This window comes from Copadichromis virginalis, linkage group LG3, assembly GCF_057382275.1.
Source record: "Copadichromis virginalis isolate Kocher_CV1m ecotype Utaka linkage group LG3, C_Virginalis_male_GT1.1, whole genome shotgun sequence".
NCBI lineage: Eukaryota > Metazoa > Chordata > Actinopteri > Cichliformes > Cichlidae > Copadichromis > Copadichromis virginalis.
The window spans coordinates 64615546-64631288 of NC_140620.1; the positions used below are offsets into that span (position 1 = coordinate 64615546).

General features: G+C 42.4%; 1 protein-coding gene and 1 long non-coding RNA gene across 2 annotated transcripts in view; both read left to right on the forward strand.

Moving 5' to 3' along the window:
• Positions 1-15743, forward strand: part of LOC146716618 (uncharacterized) — a 117479-nt gene that overhangs the window by 88079 nt on the left and 13657 nt on the right. The window lies entirely within an intron of this gene.
• Positions 8990-11506, forward strand: LOC146716620 (uncharacterized). Its single transcript, XM_085452479.1, has 6 exons — positions 8990-9160; positions 9277-9348; positions 9449-9567; positions 9671-9731; positions 9847-9941; positions 10052-11506. The coding sequence occupies exons 1-6, from the start codon at positions 9125-9127 to the stop codon at positions 11361-11363; spliced, it is 1695 nt and encodes a 564-aa protein (XP_085308605.1). The 5' UTR covers positions 8990-9124; the 3' UTR covers positions 11364-11506.

Consider the following 15743-nt stretch of genomic DNA (forward strand, 5'->3'; position numbering starts at 1 on the left):
TGACAAACCTTCAGGGCAGACGCTACATCTCATTCTGGAGAGATTTAGATAGCAACGAAATGCTCGCTTATGTGGGGCTGCTAATTTTGTCCGGTGTATACCGGTCAAAGCACGAGGCCATCGCCAGCCTTTGGAGTGAGAAAACGGGAAGGAAGATTTTCCGTGCCTCAGTGGCTGAGAAAAGATTTTGTCACATAACCAGAGCGCTCCGATTTGATGACAAACTCACCCGACCTGCACGACGTGCGGACAAATTGGCTCCCATTCGGCAGATATGGGACATGTGGGCACACCGCCTGGGGATGTTGTTTAGTCCAGACCGGGACCTTACGGTGGATGAGCAGCTGGTACCGTTCAAGGGAAGGTGCAGTTTCCGCCAGTATATCCCCAAAAAGCCTGCGAAATGCGGCATAAAGGTCTGGGCAGCATGCGATGTCAAGACATCATACGCCTGGCGGCTGCAGGTTTACACCGGGAGAGCAGCGGGCGAACCGGCCGAGGTAAACCAGGGGATGAGGGTCGTCCAGCAGATGACTGACGGGCTCCATGGGCATGTCGTCACAGTCGACAATTTTTTTTCACCTCATCTGAACTGGCAGAGGAACTCCTCAAAAATAAAATGGCTCTGGTCGGCACAATCCGCCAGAACAAAAAAGGAATCCCACCCGTTTTGCGCCAGATGAGAGGGAGAGCCGTCTACTCCTCGATCTTTGCCTTTTCAGCGAAACAGACCCTAGTGTCGTACATTCCCCGACGGGGCAGGAATGTGCTTTTATTGAGCACGAAACATCGCAGGCCGGAGGTCAGCGATGACGAGAGAAAAAAGCCAGCGATCATCACAGACTACAATCGATGCAAAGGTGTCGACAACCTTGATAAGGTGGGTGTCATTACGCATCAGTTACGCACACCTTTATTCATTTTTCTTCATATATTCTTGTGTAAAATATACAGAGGTTTTATGTTGTTGTTTTTTTTGTTATGTTTATTTTTTGTTAGGTTGTCGGCACCTACTCCTGCAGGAGACGGACCAATCGATGGCCAATGGCCCTTTTTCATCACATCATAGACGTCTCCCTCTACAACGCCTTCATGCTGTGGACCTCCGTGGATCAGGCCTGGCATCAGCAGAAGCCACACAGGAGGAGGATGTTCATTGAAGAGGTGGGAGAAGGCCTGATCACGCCCCATTTGTCACAAAGACAGCGTCTTCCCCGCTCATCAGCCGCTGCTGAGTTAGTAAGAGATGCGCAGGATGGTGCTGCTGCAGGCCCCTCTGGAGTGACAAATCCCAAGGGCAGGAAGCTCTGTGAGCTCTGTGTTGGGAAAAGGAGGCGAGTGGGAAACACATGCAGCAAATGTGGAAAATTCAGCTGCCGAGCCCACAGCAAATTTGTCTGCAGCCACTGCTCTACCTGAGCAAGACATTTACCCCCCAGCCACACACACGCCCCCCCACCCTCTCACTGCTTTCTCACTTTCTCACACTCTCTTTCTCTCTCATACATTTCCCCATTCCCAACAACAATATACATAATTACATTTACCATATACATGTTCTTGTTCATTGTTGAAAAATAAATGTTTATTTGGTTCAAACTGATCTTGTATTTTTATTTGCATAATGCTTTTTATTTGATTTTAGATGGCAACAAGGTAATATGCATTTATTGGGGCAAGAGTGAAAAACGTTCTCCTGCAAAAAAAACTAACGGCCGATCAAAATGAAGGTCAGTAGTAATTTTTAGACCATCCAAAGGCCTAATTAAAAGTACAATAAAATATAACTTTCAAATGTATTTTATGGAAAATATTTCATTTTTTCATTTTTTTTGCCAAAAAAGGCAGTGTGCTCATGTGACAAAACCGGGATATAAAAGGTTAAAATCGCGAAATATAATTAAAACTTTATATGAATATTTCAAGGAGAAGTAGGTCTAAAATATTGGCTAATTTAAAGTGGAAAAATATTAATGTATAATCTTTTTATAGCACTTTTTATGGCGTGGTCGATTTTTGGCTCTAGGTCTTCATAAGGGGTACTTTTTTTTTTTTTTTTTTTTTTTTTTTTTTTTAGGACTTACCAAGGGTTAACCACCAAAACACTCGTCTGCAGTGGAATTTCTTTGAGCTAATCGATTCATTTCATCTTCTAATTAATGTGGAAAATGGTGGCAAAGGTGGATGAAATGAGTGATTCCTAGAGTTACATTTTGTTGCCTTTTTTCTTTCCTTTTCTTAAAGTTATGAAGGCATCTTGGATGCCATTTCAGTGAGTGGGGGTTAATGCCCCACACTCTTTTCTGTCACTGCTTTGAATGCACAGACTGGTCTTAATGTTGATCTTTGTGATCTTCAGTGTTACGACCCGGCTCAAAAGCCGCAACATAAAAACAGAGATGAATAGCAGAGTGTGGGTGAGAAGAGGTTTCATCCTAAAATGGAAAACCAGGTCGGCTCAAATGTTCTGTGAGTCATAGGAGTCTACTAACATTTCCATGATAGAACAAGGCTGCAACCTTTGTACACTATATAAGGCAAAGAACTAATTAGCCTCATTTTGTTTTCATTCTGAGGCTTGTTTTTTTTTAGCACATACAAACAACTCTTCTTATGAGAATATTAGGACGCGTCTTGTATATATGATCGGCTCGCACATGGCCCGAAGATTGGTTTACCTTCTGCCATGTTGAGGCCAAAAACCCTGAGGACAGAAAAAAACAAAAAAAAAAACAAATGGTAGGTTGTCTCTGTGTGAGAGACGTTGGCATTATACCCGATATTTTTTTTAAAAATGCAATGTGTGGATTTCTTTTACAGACAACATCTGCCATGTTGTGGACCGCTCAGAGTCTCCCCCTCCAGCACTGCTAATCCAGATGTTGAATCTGTGTTTCCACAAGCCCCGCGAATTCTAGAGACTTATTCATCATGAAGAAAACAAGACAGTCGATCGATTGATTATTTGCGCAAGGGAGGCCACCATGAAAATGACCTCTAGATCCTCCTCCTCCTGCTGCCTTTATTGAGAGACCGTTCACACAAAACACGTCAGAACAAAGCCACGCCCAGACAAGGCTGTGTGTCTGTGTGTGTGTGTCAGTGTGTCAGACCTCCTGCTGACCAAAGGGTCATAAACGCAGGAAGGTTACATCAAAAGAAGCACAAGGATGTGTCTGTGATAAAAGACTACAGCCCCCCACCTTGATCCTCGAGAATCTGGGGGGAAGGACAGTGGAATTTCTTTCATCAGAGTTAAAACAATGTACAAATGGTAAACATAAAAATGACAAACATTTAACAATTCACTCTAACACCAGACCCCACCGACTCCGCCCCCCTCTCCAGGATGCTCACAGGACTCTGCAGGATCACACCCGTCTGAGGAAACGGAACTCAACATTAAACTCGCAACCTTCCACCTGCTGTCGATGGCACTGAATGAGTATGTGCAGGAGATATGTTATGGATGCCAATCCGGTCACCCCAGCCAGTTACAACACAGTTGCCTGTTTGAGCTGCCTGTGTTTTTCTTCGAGATCTACTATGATGAGGTGATGGAAAAGCTCCGGACGCCCCGATTCATCCCGGCCATCCGTCTGTTTGTTTGCTCATACAGTGTCAGTGAGGCTGAAGCACAAATCATCAGCACTGCAGAGCGTCTTCTGTGTGAACTGAGATCAGTGCCGCACATTGTTTGCACCACTGATGAGAATGTCGGATACCTGCTAAATACCAATCATCACACCCGCGGAGTTAAATCAGCGCTGCTCCACATGATTGGAAACTACTGGTCTGGGAGACACAAGATTTAATGTACATCTGTTATAAAAACCTTACTGTGCACTACACAGAAAATGAAATAAAAACGTATGCTAACACTTTTTTCTGGTCATTTGTGTTTGTGTTTGGTCAGAGTGATTATGGAAAACACGCTGAGAAAAATATATCCCAACCCTGCACACCCAGGGGGTTTAGGAAGTGTAAAGAAGCTCCGTATCGCTGTCAGTGAGGCAACAGGCTTAAAGCCGTCATTACGTGACGTGGAGCGTTTTTAAAAGGAGATGACACATATACTCTTCATAAACCTGCAAGGATAGAGGACACAGAAATGCAAGGATACAGAAATGCAAGGATACAGAAATAGAGTTTTGGTTAACGGGATTGACAAACAGTTTCAAGCTGATTTGGTTGACATGCGTGAATATTCTGCGGATGATGATAATGTTAGGTACTTATTGACATGCATAGATGTGTTTTCTAAGTATGCATGGGTTAGGTGCCTTGAAACCAAGACAGGACAGGCTGTTGCTGAGGCTTTTGGTGATATTCTGAGAGAGGGCCGTGTGCCTGAAAAACTCCAAACAGATTTAGGGAAGGAATTTTATAATAAACATTTAAAAAACTAATGGAGCAGCATGACATCACACATTTTTCAACCTTTAGTGAAATGAAATCATGTGTGGTAGAGCGTTTTAACCGCACCTTAAAGGGGAAAATGTGGAAATACTTAACATCAGTTAACTCGCCAAGATATGTTAATGTGATCCAAGATCTTGTACAGTCCTATAACCTGTCTTATCACAGCTCTATCAAAATGACCCCACCGAGGTGTGCAAAGATAATGAGAAAGCAGTCTTTAACACCCTGTACAAAATGAAACCCCAAAAACCGGTGACTTTTAAATTTAATGTGGGCGATACGGTGAGAATATCTAAACTACGAGGCATATTCTGAAAGGGTTACCATCAGACCTACACAGACGAGTACTTTACCATAAAGGAGCGTTTAGGAAGAGACCCTCCCGTATACAAACTGGAGGATCTCACAGGAGCTGCAGTGAAAGGTGTAATTTATGAATACACAGCAGGTGACTATTGACAAAAACAAAAGGTTTCAAATAGAGAAAATACTTGGCAGAAAAAAGAGGACCGAAAAAAGTTAGCGCTGGTCAAATGGCTCGGTTGGCCTTCTCATTTGAAAATCATGGATCCCTGAAAAAGACATCGTTGAAGTGTGATTAACAGAGACGCCGCAGCTCTGCATACTTTCATTCTGCACTAGACAAAGACTGATAAAGGAAGGAAGGAATGGATAAAACGAACAACAACAACGCAGGCTTTTATGTGAGCCTCTTCTCGAATGCTTCAGCACATGTTTATCCAGGCAATAAGAAATCTAATTTTAGAACAAAGCTAGCAAAACCTATTGTTTTAAATGAACCGTATGAGGTCGGTGTTATAGAATTTCAATACCCAAGACTATGGTTGTCTTTTCCACAATCAGATTCGCGAGTGGAAATTTATGATCCAGTCAAAGATGGAGCATTGTCCATAACCGTGATTGAGCTGTCTGTGGGGCATTATGCATCTGTGGCGCAGATAATAAAACATTAAAACATAACACCGACATTAAAACACAATACAGTGAAGTTAGTAACTATGTTAGTGTTATGGGCCCTATAGGGGCACAGTTCTCACATTTAGAGGGAGACTGGCAGGAATCTTAGGATTCAAATCAGAAGACCCGTTTGTACTTCATTATAAAAACACATACGCACCACATCCTGCAGACGTATACGGCGGAAAATAGAACATTTTTATTTATGCAGATATCGTTGATTACCAGCTTGTGGGTGACGCCCATGCGCGGCTATTAAGAGCAATAAATATAACAGACGATGACCGTCGGGGAGCCATTCTTCAGTTTGACAGCCCACACTACACACCAGTCTCGAAATCCTTAATCGATGACATAGAAATTGATTTGATAGACGACCAAAATCAACACATACCCTTTTTATACGGGAAGGTGTTTGTCAAGTTCAACTTCCGACCCATAAGACACCATTTTTAAAAAATAAGGATGTCTGTCTACAACACAGATGAAGCAAAATCTGTAAGATATTATTTAAATCAGGCTGGTGGAGAATTGAATGGTTATATTGGGACCAGCACGCAATGTGGCGCAGGTCTGGGAGGTTTGTTCAGCAGCCTGTTTAGAATTGCTGTACCGTTGTTTAAAAAAGGAGTCAGCATAGTCAAACCCCACCTAAAAACAGCAGCATCAGGCATAGTGTCTGATGTGATATCCAACATAACCAAGCCAACATCTACTAAACAGGATGGCAACAGCTTGTATGTGTATACACCCAAACCTTCTAAGACCCCTCCCACTGCACGCATGCGTGATACGCCGCCGCCTAAAAAGCGTAAAACGACAAAACCTGCCAGGAAAGCCACCAAACGGAGACAACCACGCGGAGTGAAAAGACCCAGAACCAGTCGTTCAAAAACTACAGCATGTGACATCTTCTAAATGGCTCTGTTACACAACCAATCAGAGAATGTCTAAAAATAGAGCTCGATCTTTTTACTGTCCCATACACACAAACGTCCATAGAGAAAACGACCTTTATTGAAATTCCACCAGTTTCTGCAATCACAGACGGAGGTCCAATCGAGTTTAAATCTCATCGTCCGGAGAGGATTACCTGGATCTAAACGATTCCTATATCTACACACGAGTAAGAATCACAGATGCTGACGGCACAAACTTAGGCAGGGATGCAAACGTGGGACTTGTTAATTATCCAGGTTGCACCTTATTTAGTCAGGTAGATGTAAATTTGGGGGATCGCTTGATTAGCCAATCATCCAACACGTATCCATACAGAGGCATAATAGAATGTCTTATCAATTATAATAAGCAGACTTTAGACACACAGTTCAGCAGCGCTTTATTCTGTACAGACACAGCCTCGCACATGAATGATACATGTATAGAAGGGGAGAGCCAGGGTCTGGTGACCAGAGGTACTTATACAGCGAATAGCAGTATTGTTGAATTGATTGCTCCAGTACACGCAGACCTGTTTTTTCAAGAAAAATTATTACTTAATGGAATCGATCTGTCGCTGAAATTTGTGCGCTCTAAAGACGAATTTGCTCTCATGACTGGAGCTAACACCGCGTATAAAGTTAAAATCGTCTCTGCCAGCTTATTTGTGAAAAGAATCAGTGTCTCACCAAGTGTCAGGCTGGCACACGGCAAGGCGCTGCGTCATGCAAATGCAAAATATGCTGTAGACAGAGTTTCTTTAAAGACCTTCTCCACACCTGCTGGGGCAAGAATATCAACTAATTTATTTATGGGCAGGTTGCCTAAATTTGTCATCATCGCCTTCGTGGATAACGAAGCTTATCCTGGTTCTTTTACACGTAATCCATTTAATTTTAAAACTGATGAAGGACATTCAGGGAACGTATCATTAGTTCAAACAGGGAGCGTGAGGCTGGAAACCCGTTTCAGAAATCCGCTACCCCGAACAATGAACCTGGTGTGTTACTCTGTATTTGATTCAGTCATCCAAATATCTAATATGAGACAAGTGCTGCTGGACGACTACTAAACATTCAAAATGAATACAATAGAACTAACCAGCATTGTTAAAAGGATTAGTAACAGGGCTCATCTTCTAGGCGTCTTAGCATGTGACCAGCTGCCAACAAAGCCCATCAGATATCCATGCATGGGCATTGTGAATACAGATCCATCAGACTTACCTGGGAAGCACTGGTTGGCGTTCAATATCACAAAAGACAAGCAAGGGTACTTTTTTGACAGCTTCGGTAACTCACCTGATAAGTTTTCACCCGAGATAAAACTTTTTCTTTTAAAAACACCGCTCGGATATTGTATTCTGGGAGACAGGTTCAGAAGGACTTTTCGGTAACCTGCAGACAACACTGTGTGCTTTTTCTATATCATGTCCAAAAAGGAGCGTCTTATTCAAGACTAATTAATATGTACAGTGATAACCTTGTTTGTAACGATGCAATGGTTTGTCATTTTGTTAACAAAATAAGACCTGTTTCTGCATGTTTTGAAAATAACTTTGATTGTGTGCAGCGCGGATACTGATTCAAGTAACAAATAATAAAAGATAACAGAAGAGAATATCGTTTCATCTGGTATTTATTTTCACCTAATTGCTAAAAACATTATTTAGTAATAATAAAATCTTTAAACATCAGCATAGAGTTCAAAAAGTAGTAAAAAGGGGAAAACTGTCATCTGTTTAACTAAACAATATAGACATAAATAAGAAAAAAAACACATAAGTAGTAGTGTATAAAAAGGGAAACAAATGCGAGGGTAAATGATCTTTTTTTCAAGAATAAGAAAAACAAACATAATTTTAAAATTCATTAAAAATCGATCCACCCGCTTCTACTCTGCCTTGATTTTTTATGTGTGGTAAATAAGCTTTGATCGCTCAGTGACCGCTTCTTGTGCAAACCATTTGTTTCCACACTCGGGTCGCCAGTGTCGCCTTTATATTGGCTAATAGTCCTCCTCACCTCAGCATTAGGAAAAGCAGACAGAGACTTTCTCCCTCACTATGTGTTAATAGACCTCTCTGCATTGAATCACACTTGTTATTAATCTCTGTCTCTCTTCCACAGCATGCCTCTTGTCCCATCTTCGTTCTCTCACCCCAACCACTCCTGGCAGATGGCCGCCCCTCACTGAGCCTGTTACTGCCGGCGCTTCCTCCCTGTTAAAAGGGAGTTTTTTTCCACTGTCGCCAATGTGCTTGCTCATAGGGGGTCATATGATTGTTGGGTTTTTCTCCTTGTGTATATTATTTTAGAGTCTACCTTACAAAGTAAAGCACCTTGAGCCGACTGTTGTTGTGATTTGGTGCTGTATCAATAAAACTGAAGTGAATTGAAATAACATAAAAGGACATAATGCTGCAGGTTGGCTTTCTTTCTTTTCTGATTCACCAGTTTGTATGCATCTTTTCACAGGAGTGACCTAAGGACGGCTGTAGCCTACCCTTATTTACTTATATAATGAACAACATATAGTGTAATGTGGTGTAAAATAGAGTGTTTTCTTTTAATTTAATGACATAAAGCAGGGATCAAATGTTTCCATGGTGACTGTTTTAGAATTGTGTATTTTTAAATCTGCATCAGACTTGAAAAAGAGCTCATCTGTGCAAGAAAAACCATCAAGTCAGGAGTATTTTCATATCTACATTTGATCTTACACAAGTTTTGAAGAGTTTTGGAAAGTTTCTCTTCCCCAACTGTGATAGAACAGCAGCGTTTTAATGGAAGCCAGTAAAGGGATCTACAAACCCATCAGGGTATGTGACACTTTTTGTTTTTACTGCATTTTTGAAGAATTTGATGTAGTTTTAAAAAGCTGACAAACTGAGAATCAATTTAAGTTACAATGAGTAATTTCTTATTTCTTTGACAGGTGCTGTTCAACACACCCATATATAACACAGCTGTGGAGATCTGCTGGTATCTACCAGGTTACAGGGCTCAGGTAAGACCCAGATCCATCCAAACCAAAACTGAGATAAAATGTCAGGTGATTTCTGAAGACCTGGGACTGATGCTGATTAAATGTCTCCTTTTATTTTTAGATTGCAATGATGATGGAATTCCTCAGACTTCAGAAGGAAAACCAAATACCATCAAGCCTCACTGCAGAAGATATGGGAGATCTTTTGGTGGAGAGGAGCAAAGAGACAGTCAGAGAGCAGTGAGTTACTGTGACACCTACAGACCATCCACCTCACACCTGAAACTGTTTGTGCTGAAGTGTAAATGCTGAGAGAAAACCTCTCTTTTGTTTTCTTTTGAAGACTTTGGGAGTTTGAATTGGAGGGTTTGGAAGAAACAGAAGCCAAACCTCTTCTGAAACTGGTAAGACTAGAAAACTCACAAGTTTTAGTCATTTGGAGATGGTTTTTTTTTTTTTTTTACTACAATCACATAACCTCTCAACAAAACTGCAATGTAAACATGCTTTCTGTTTCAGGTGTGGGCAGTGAACACAATAAATAAAATGAGGGACATCGAGTTTCAAGCCCGGATGCTGCTGGAATTTCCAGAGGCCATACCTCCTAAATTTCAGTGAGTCACCTCTGACATAAAATCATTAACAGTCCAGCTACAGTATTTCAAAATTTCTGTTATTTTTTTAAATAGGTGTAAAAGATCATTCTTATAACTTTATTCTGCAGAACACCTAAGCTCCTCAGCAATGTCAGGAAGTACATTGACCTCCTTAAAGAGAGGCAGCAGGACGCACAAACCTCCAAACTGTTCACTGCAACAGACGTGGTGATAGAGGTGGTTCCCCGTGTCCTGCATGGCTTCTGGAAGCTTCCTTCTTACCCCCTACTGAACATGTCCTCCCAAAAATTGAGCATCCTCTCCACCAGTGTGACAAAGGCCACTTTGGATCGAGTGTCCAAATCTCTCCTAACAACGGAAAACCAGGCCATCTTCTCAAGGTCCATCAGAGATGACATGGTGCAAAGTATCCTGTCTGAAGTCAGAGAGAAATATTCAGAAAAGATTCTGCTGAGCCACATTGCAAACTTTGCACCAGGACTACTCAGGGCAATTTCTGATGTAGCAAAGACGAGCATATGCCAGATCTTCCAGCCCCCTTGTGAAAGTCCAGTAGTGTCTGATGTTCTTCCAACTAAAGAACCTCATCCTGAAGGTCTGCTGAAGTCAGATGTTCTTCCCACTTCCCAACCTCCAGTTGAAAGTTCACGAATTGCTGATATTTTTTCCACTCACGAACCTCCTTCCAAAAGTTCAACAAAGGCTGATGTTCTTCCAGCTAAAGAATCTGCTCATGAAAATCTGCTGAAGTCAGATGTTGTTCCTACTAAAGAACCACAAGAACCTGCTTGGGAAAGTGTTCTGAAGTCAGGTGTTCTTCCTACTAAAGAACCACACGAACCTGCTCCTGAACGTGTTCTAAAGTCAGATGTTCTTCTTACTTCCGAACCTCCTTTTGAAAGTTCAACAAAGGCTGATGTTCTTCCGACTAAAGAGCCTGCTTGTAAAAATCTGCTGAAGCCAGATGTTGTTCCTCCTAAAGAACCTCAAGAACCTGCTTGGGAAAGTGTTCTGAAGTCAGATGTTCTTCCTACTTCCGAACCTCTTTTTGAAAGTTCAACAATGGCTGATATTCTTCCCACTGGAGAACCCGCTCGTGGAAGTCTGCCAAAGTCAGATGTTCCAGATGTTCATCCTACTAAAGAACCTCTCATTGAAAGTTCATCAAAGGCTGATGTTCTTCCTACTAAAGAGCCTGCTTCTGAAAGTCTGGCAACGTCTGATGATCTTCCTAGTGAGGAACTCCCTTCTGTATGTCTATCCATGTCTGAGCCAGTTGTCTCTTTTACTAATAATTCAGAGAAGTCTGACAACATTAAAATCAAGGAGAAAAAGGAGAAAAAGAAGAAAAAAAAGGGCTTCTGCCAAAAATTCAGAGCCCTGTTCTGTTGTTGCTTCAGACCCCAAGAAACTGACTGATTTTGAGAATCCAATCTGTTTGTTCCAACTCTACAAAATCAAATAAAACGATTAATCAATATTTTTTCCATGAGTCTGCATCTATGATTAAAGAATATTTTTCCTTCAGATGTTTATAAGGGTTCTCAAAATACCTCCACAAGTCCAACAATTGTTAACATATTAGTGTTGTTATCTTTAAGAGAATCTGAACTTATTCTTACTCTTAACATATCAACAGCAGTAACTGAAACCTGGAAATGAAAAAAAAGTTACCAACAATTATTAACATTGCTTCACATCTTTGTTTAGTAATGGCCCAGATACACATTGGCACATAGCAGGACCTCAGTGTTTATGAGTATTCTTCCAGACTTAGGAATATTAATAAAAGGAGCATCTACATGCCACAAAGCTGATGAGAACCACACATGTCTTCCAACATCCTCAGATTTGTGTTTTACAATTAAGAGGAACTTTGCATAATGTTTGCCATATGCTCAAATCCTCAAAGGTCTATTATTTTTCATAGTTTGTCCTTTCAACCAAAGTTAAAAACTTCTGCGGACATCAGCAGTTTATTCTTTTGCAATGAAACTCTTAAAATTAGAACATTTCCACCAAACCTGGGTGGGTGCTGGAGCTCCAGGAAGGAAAACTCAGAAGAGGAGGAAAAACAGTCCAAAGAAACAGTTCAGGAGGCCAACCGCATGGCCATCAACTGAGACAATTCAGTTCAGGAGGCGTTTCTCCCGTTGAAAATGCTACGTCCAGGTGAACAGAATCACCCTTTTGGGATTTCTACCACGTATTTATCACTAGATTTACTAAACCTGCACAAATTTGCGTAACTTCCCTAAACCCAACACCCCCTAGAATTACTGGCTTTTTTATTTTCTGGTGCAAGTCCCGAGGTGTTAATAACCCCTGCTGAGATTTCCACAGGTCGTCAGCTCATTTCTCCTCCAGCTTTTGTTGTGCAAACCACCCATTACCCTTGAGGCCTGGCACATTTGCATTTGCTCACTCAGAGTTGCTCAGATCCAAGTCAGGCCAAACCTCTGTGTTACGACTTTCAGAAATGCCTGCCGTATCTATACAAAATATCCCACACATTGACTGACCTGCAAATATAAAAGACACACATTCACACCTTCCTTGAGTCTCAGCACAGATCTTCCATTGTTCCACTGTGACTGTGTATGTGAGGGAGTGGCATTGCTTGACTACAGCACAGTGCTGTGCATAAAAGCAGACCGACCCAGACGGGAGAATCATTTCTTGTTCGCATTTCTGAGAACGCACATCAGGATGGCCTCCGTATCACTGCCACGCAGGAAGAACCTCTCCGCGCAACAGGCTTTGGCTTTGCTTCAGAAAATGGACGAAGCAGATTCTGATGGAGGAGAGGTTTCATTTGTCCAGCAGGCCACTGATACCTCCTCAGAAGAATCTGAAAAGGAGACGGAACAAGAACCCAACATGCCTCCACAGAAGAGGCCCCGTGGTACTGGGAAGCCCAGCCAGAGCCACACGGCAAAAGACGGCACTGTAGAGGAGGACATTGCAATGCCCAGTGCAGTAGCAAATCGTTCGTGCTTCACTGCGCAAGCTGGACCCACAGAGTCTGCTAAGGTTTGTCACTGCCATAGTAGATATGATATTTATATAAACCCATTTAGAGTGAGGTTCATGTAAATTTACCATTCTCTATTTGTTTATCTTCCGACAGCGCAAGATTACAAGTGTGCTCCAAAGCTTCCTTTGCCTGTTAGACGTGGGAATGCTGCAGACCATCAGGGAGTGTACGGTCCATCAAGCCCACAGAATAGAGCTGGACTGGAATTTGTCAGTTCATGAACTGATGGCATTCATTTCAATCCTGTTTGTAAGAGCAATCATGTGTCCTGTTGGTGCCATTGTGGATTGCTGGTCAGAAAGATTTCTGGTGCCAGTAATCAAAGAGACAATGCCCCGAGATAGATTCATTTCAATTATGCAACACCTTCGATTTGATGACAGGGACACGCGGGCAGAACGGGTGAAAACAGATAAATTTGCGGCGATCTCCAACATCTGGACACGCTTCAACAAGAACTGTGCTAAGAGTTTCACTCCAGGAGAACACATGACCATAGATGAACAGCTGTTCCCTACCAAGGTTCGTTGTCCATTCACACAGTGTATCGCAGCCAAGCCAGACAAATTTGGGATCAAGAACGTGGTCATGAAACTGATGGAGCCGTTTTTGGATGATGGGAGAAACGTCACAACAGACAATTTCTTTACTTCACTGTCACTGTCGCACAGACTGCTGCAGCGCAAAACGCCGTTATGGGGCACGGTGAATAAAGTCTGGCGTGAACTTACTCAACTTGTGCGGATGTATTCCATAAGAGCAGCAACATGCAGGTGGTCAGTAGCGGTTTTCTACAATATGCTGGACCTGTTAGCGGTGAATGCCTACATTTTGTACAAGGCATGTACAGGGTGGACAGGCAAAAGAAGATTGTTTCTGAGTCTTCTAGCTCAGGAACTTCGTTGCCGATTCATGTAGCACAAGGAAATATTAGCACAGACGCAGGCTGCTGAAGCTGCTGCAGCTGCTGTGCCAGGGACTGTAAAGACAACGCAGTGCCAGTGGAATTTACGCAAATTTGCGCAGGGCTAGTAAATCTAGTAGTAGGGACTCGCACCAGGGAAAAAAAAGGCTCAGTAATTCTAGTGTTAAGGTGTGAAACAGCTGTGTACTGCCTTTTGTTCCTGGAGAAGGTATTTAACTGAGAGCCATGCTAGGCTCAGGGAGACTCTGCTGACCGTCTGTCCCGCGGTCATGTAGGCTCTCCATCAAGCTTGGTTGTCTGTTCTTTGTGTGTTTTGATTAAAGAATGTTAGCTACCGCTCACCGCTCGTCTGCAGGCTTTATTTAAATGGAAAACTTCCACAACAGGCGGGTCTAGCAAAGTGTTGCCAGGGGGCCAGGTAGGGCATTAACAGGGAAAGGGGGGCACAAAGAAATACTTTTCTAGTGTATGAATGTGTGTGTGAATGGGTGGATGATTGTGTATAGTGTAAAGCGCTTTGGGGTCCTTAGGACCAAGTAAAGCGCTTTACAAATACAGACCATTTTACCATTTTTCTTTCTTATTCTCATTTAAAATGTCTCACTGTTATTAAATAATTATCTGAATCTTACAACCAAAGTTTTTATCTGATGTAAAATGTATAGAAATCATACATATACCAACAAGACTGTACATCACTGTCACAACAGTGTTTGTTTTCATTCAAAGGCTTTATGGCTTTAATACCTGGGGGGCCGGTCTCTAGTCAAAATGCCCGATTTTCTGTCCCAGGCCAGTCCTGGCCAACAGGGAAACAAACGCCGACACTGTGCTGCAAGTCTTGGACGACAGTACACCTAAAGCTGGGCAAACACTGCAATTTTCAAACTGCACGATTGGCTCGCAGTTGGTAGGTCACGATGCAGGTCTCACACTATACCGCCCGATGCTCTGATGCGACCTGAGTGCGCACACTGTGCCTCCATATATTGAAGGTTATAACAGAAAATCTGTCGCTCTCTCTCTCTCTGTCTTTCTCTCACACAGACACACCACCACCATCAACTTTGCTAAATTGCTAATGAAAAACATTGATCAGGCAGCTGTGATTGAGCAGCAATGTAAATCCAACTATGTTCACGGTTGTTGTGGTCGTGATAATTTTGTGATGCCACATCGAAAAGGCTCGGATGAGCTTTCCAAAGTTCTACAGTTGTGCCTCCATCGCTTGTGTCCAGATCACACGCTGCACTACCGTGCTGCACCGTCTTTTTCACCGACGTTTACGTGTTTGCGTGTGAGCAGTGTGAGCGGCTGTGGCGACACGCTCACGAGCGAGCAATGTTTGTTCCCCTCAGAGAAAGAAAAAAAGGCTGCAAAAGTACAGGGAGGAATGGGAAAAGGAAAACACCTGGCTGGAAAAGTGCACGATAACACCTATAAAGCACACTGCACTGTGTGCCGGTGCACTTTTTCCATAGGCAGCTTCTAGTGGTGGGCACATGAAGAACATGAGGGGCGTGAAAGCTCGGGGAACCCTAAACCAATTTTTTGTCCACCAGGCCACGGCAGAAGCAGATATGGTATGTAAACACTGTCTCTTTTTTTAAACCCTCTGGTTAAGGTTAATATGGGCATGTGCAGTGAATATCAGCGCTATGTGGCCAGAAGTGTGATAATATAATTTATTTTGTGTAATAAACAACTGCAAGGATAGATGATTACAACAAATAGATGACTAATACATAAAAGTAATACATGAATAATGATGATGAGTTAAGATGCGTACTCAAGCGGGTTTACAAACGGGAGCAAAAGCTGAAATAATGCCTCTACT

What these genes read in the sequence shown, in the direction of transcription:
- LOC146716620 (XM_085452479.1), top strand. Translation starts at nt 9,125, where the DNA reads ATGGAAGCCAGTAAAGGGATCTACAAACCCATCAGG. An exon ending in GGATCTACAAACCCATCAGG is followed by an intron (nt 9,161 to 9,276) that starts GTATGTGACACT and finishes TTTCTTTGACAG; the next exon opens with GTGCTGTTCAACACACCCAT. An exon ending in AAAGAGACAGTCAGAGAGCA is followed by an intron (nt 9,568 to 9,670) that starts GTGAGTTACTGT and finishes TTTCTTTTGAAG; the next exon opens with ACTTTGGGAGTTTGAATTGG.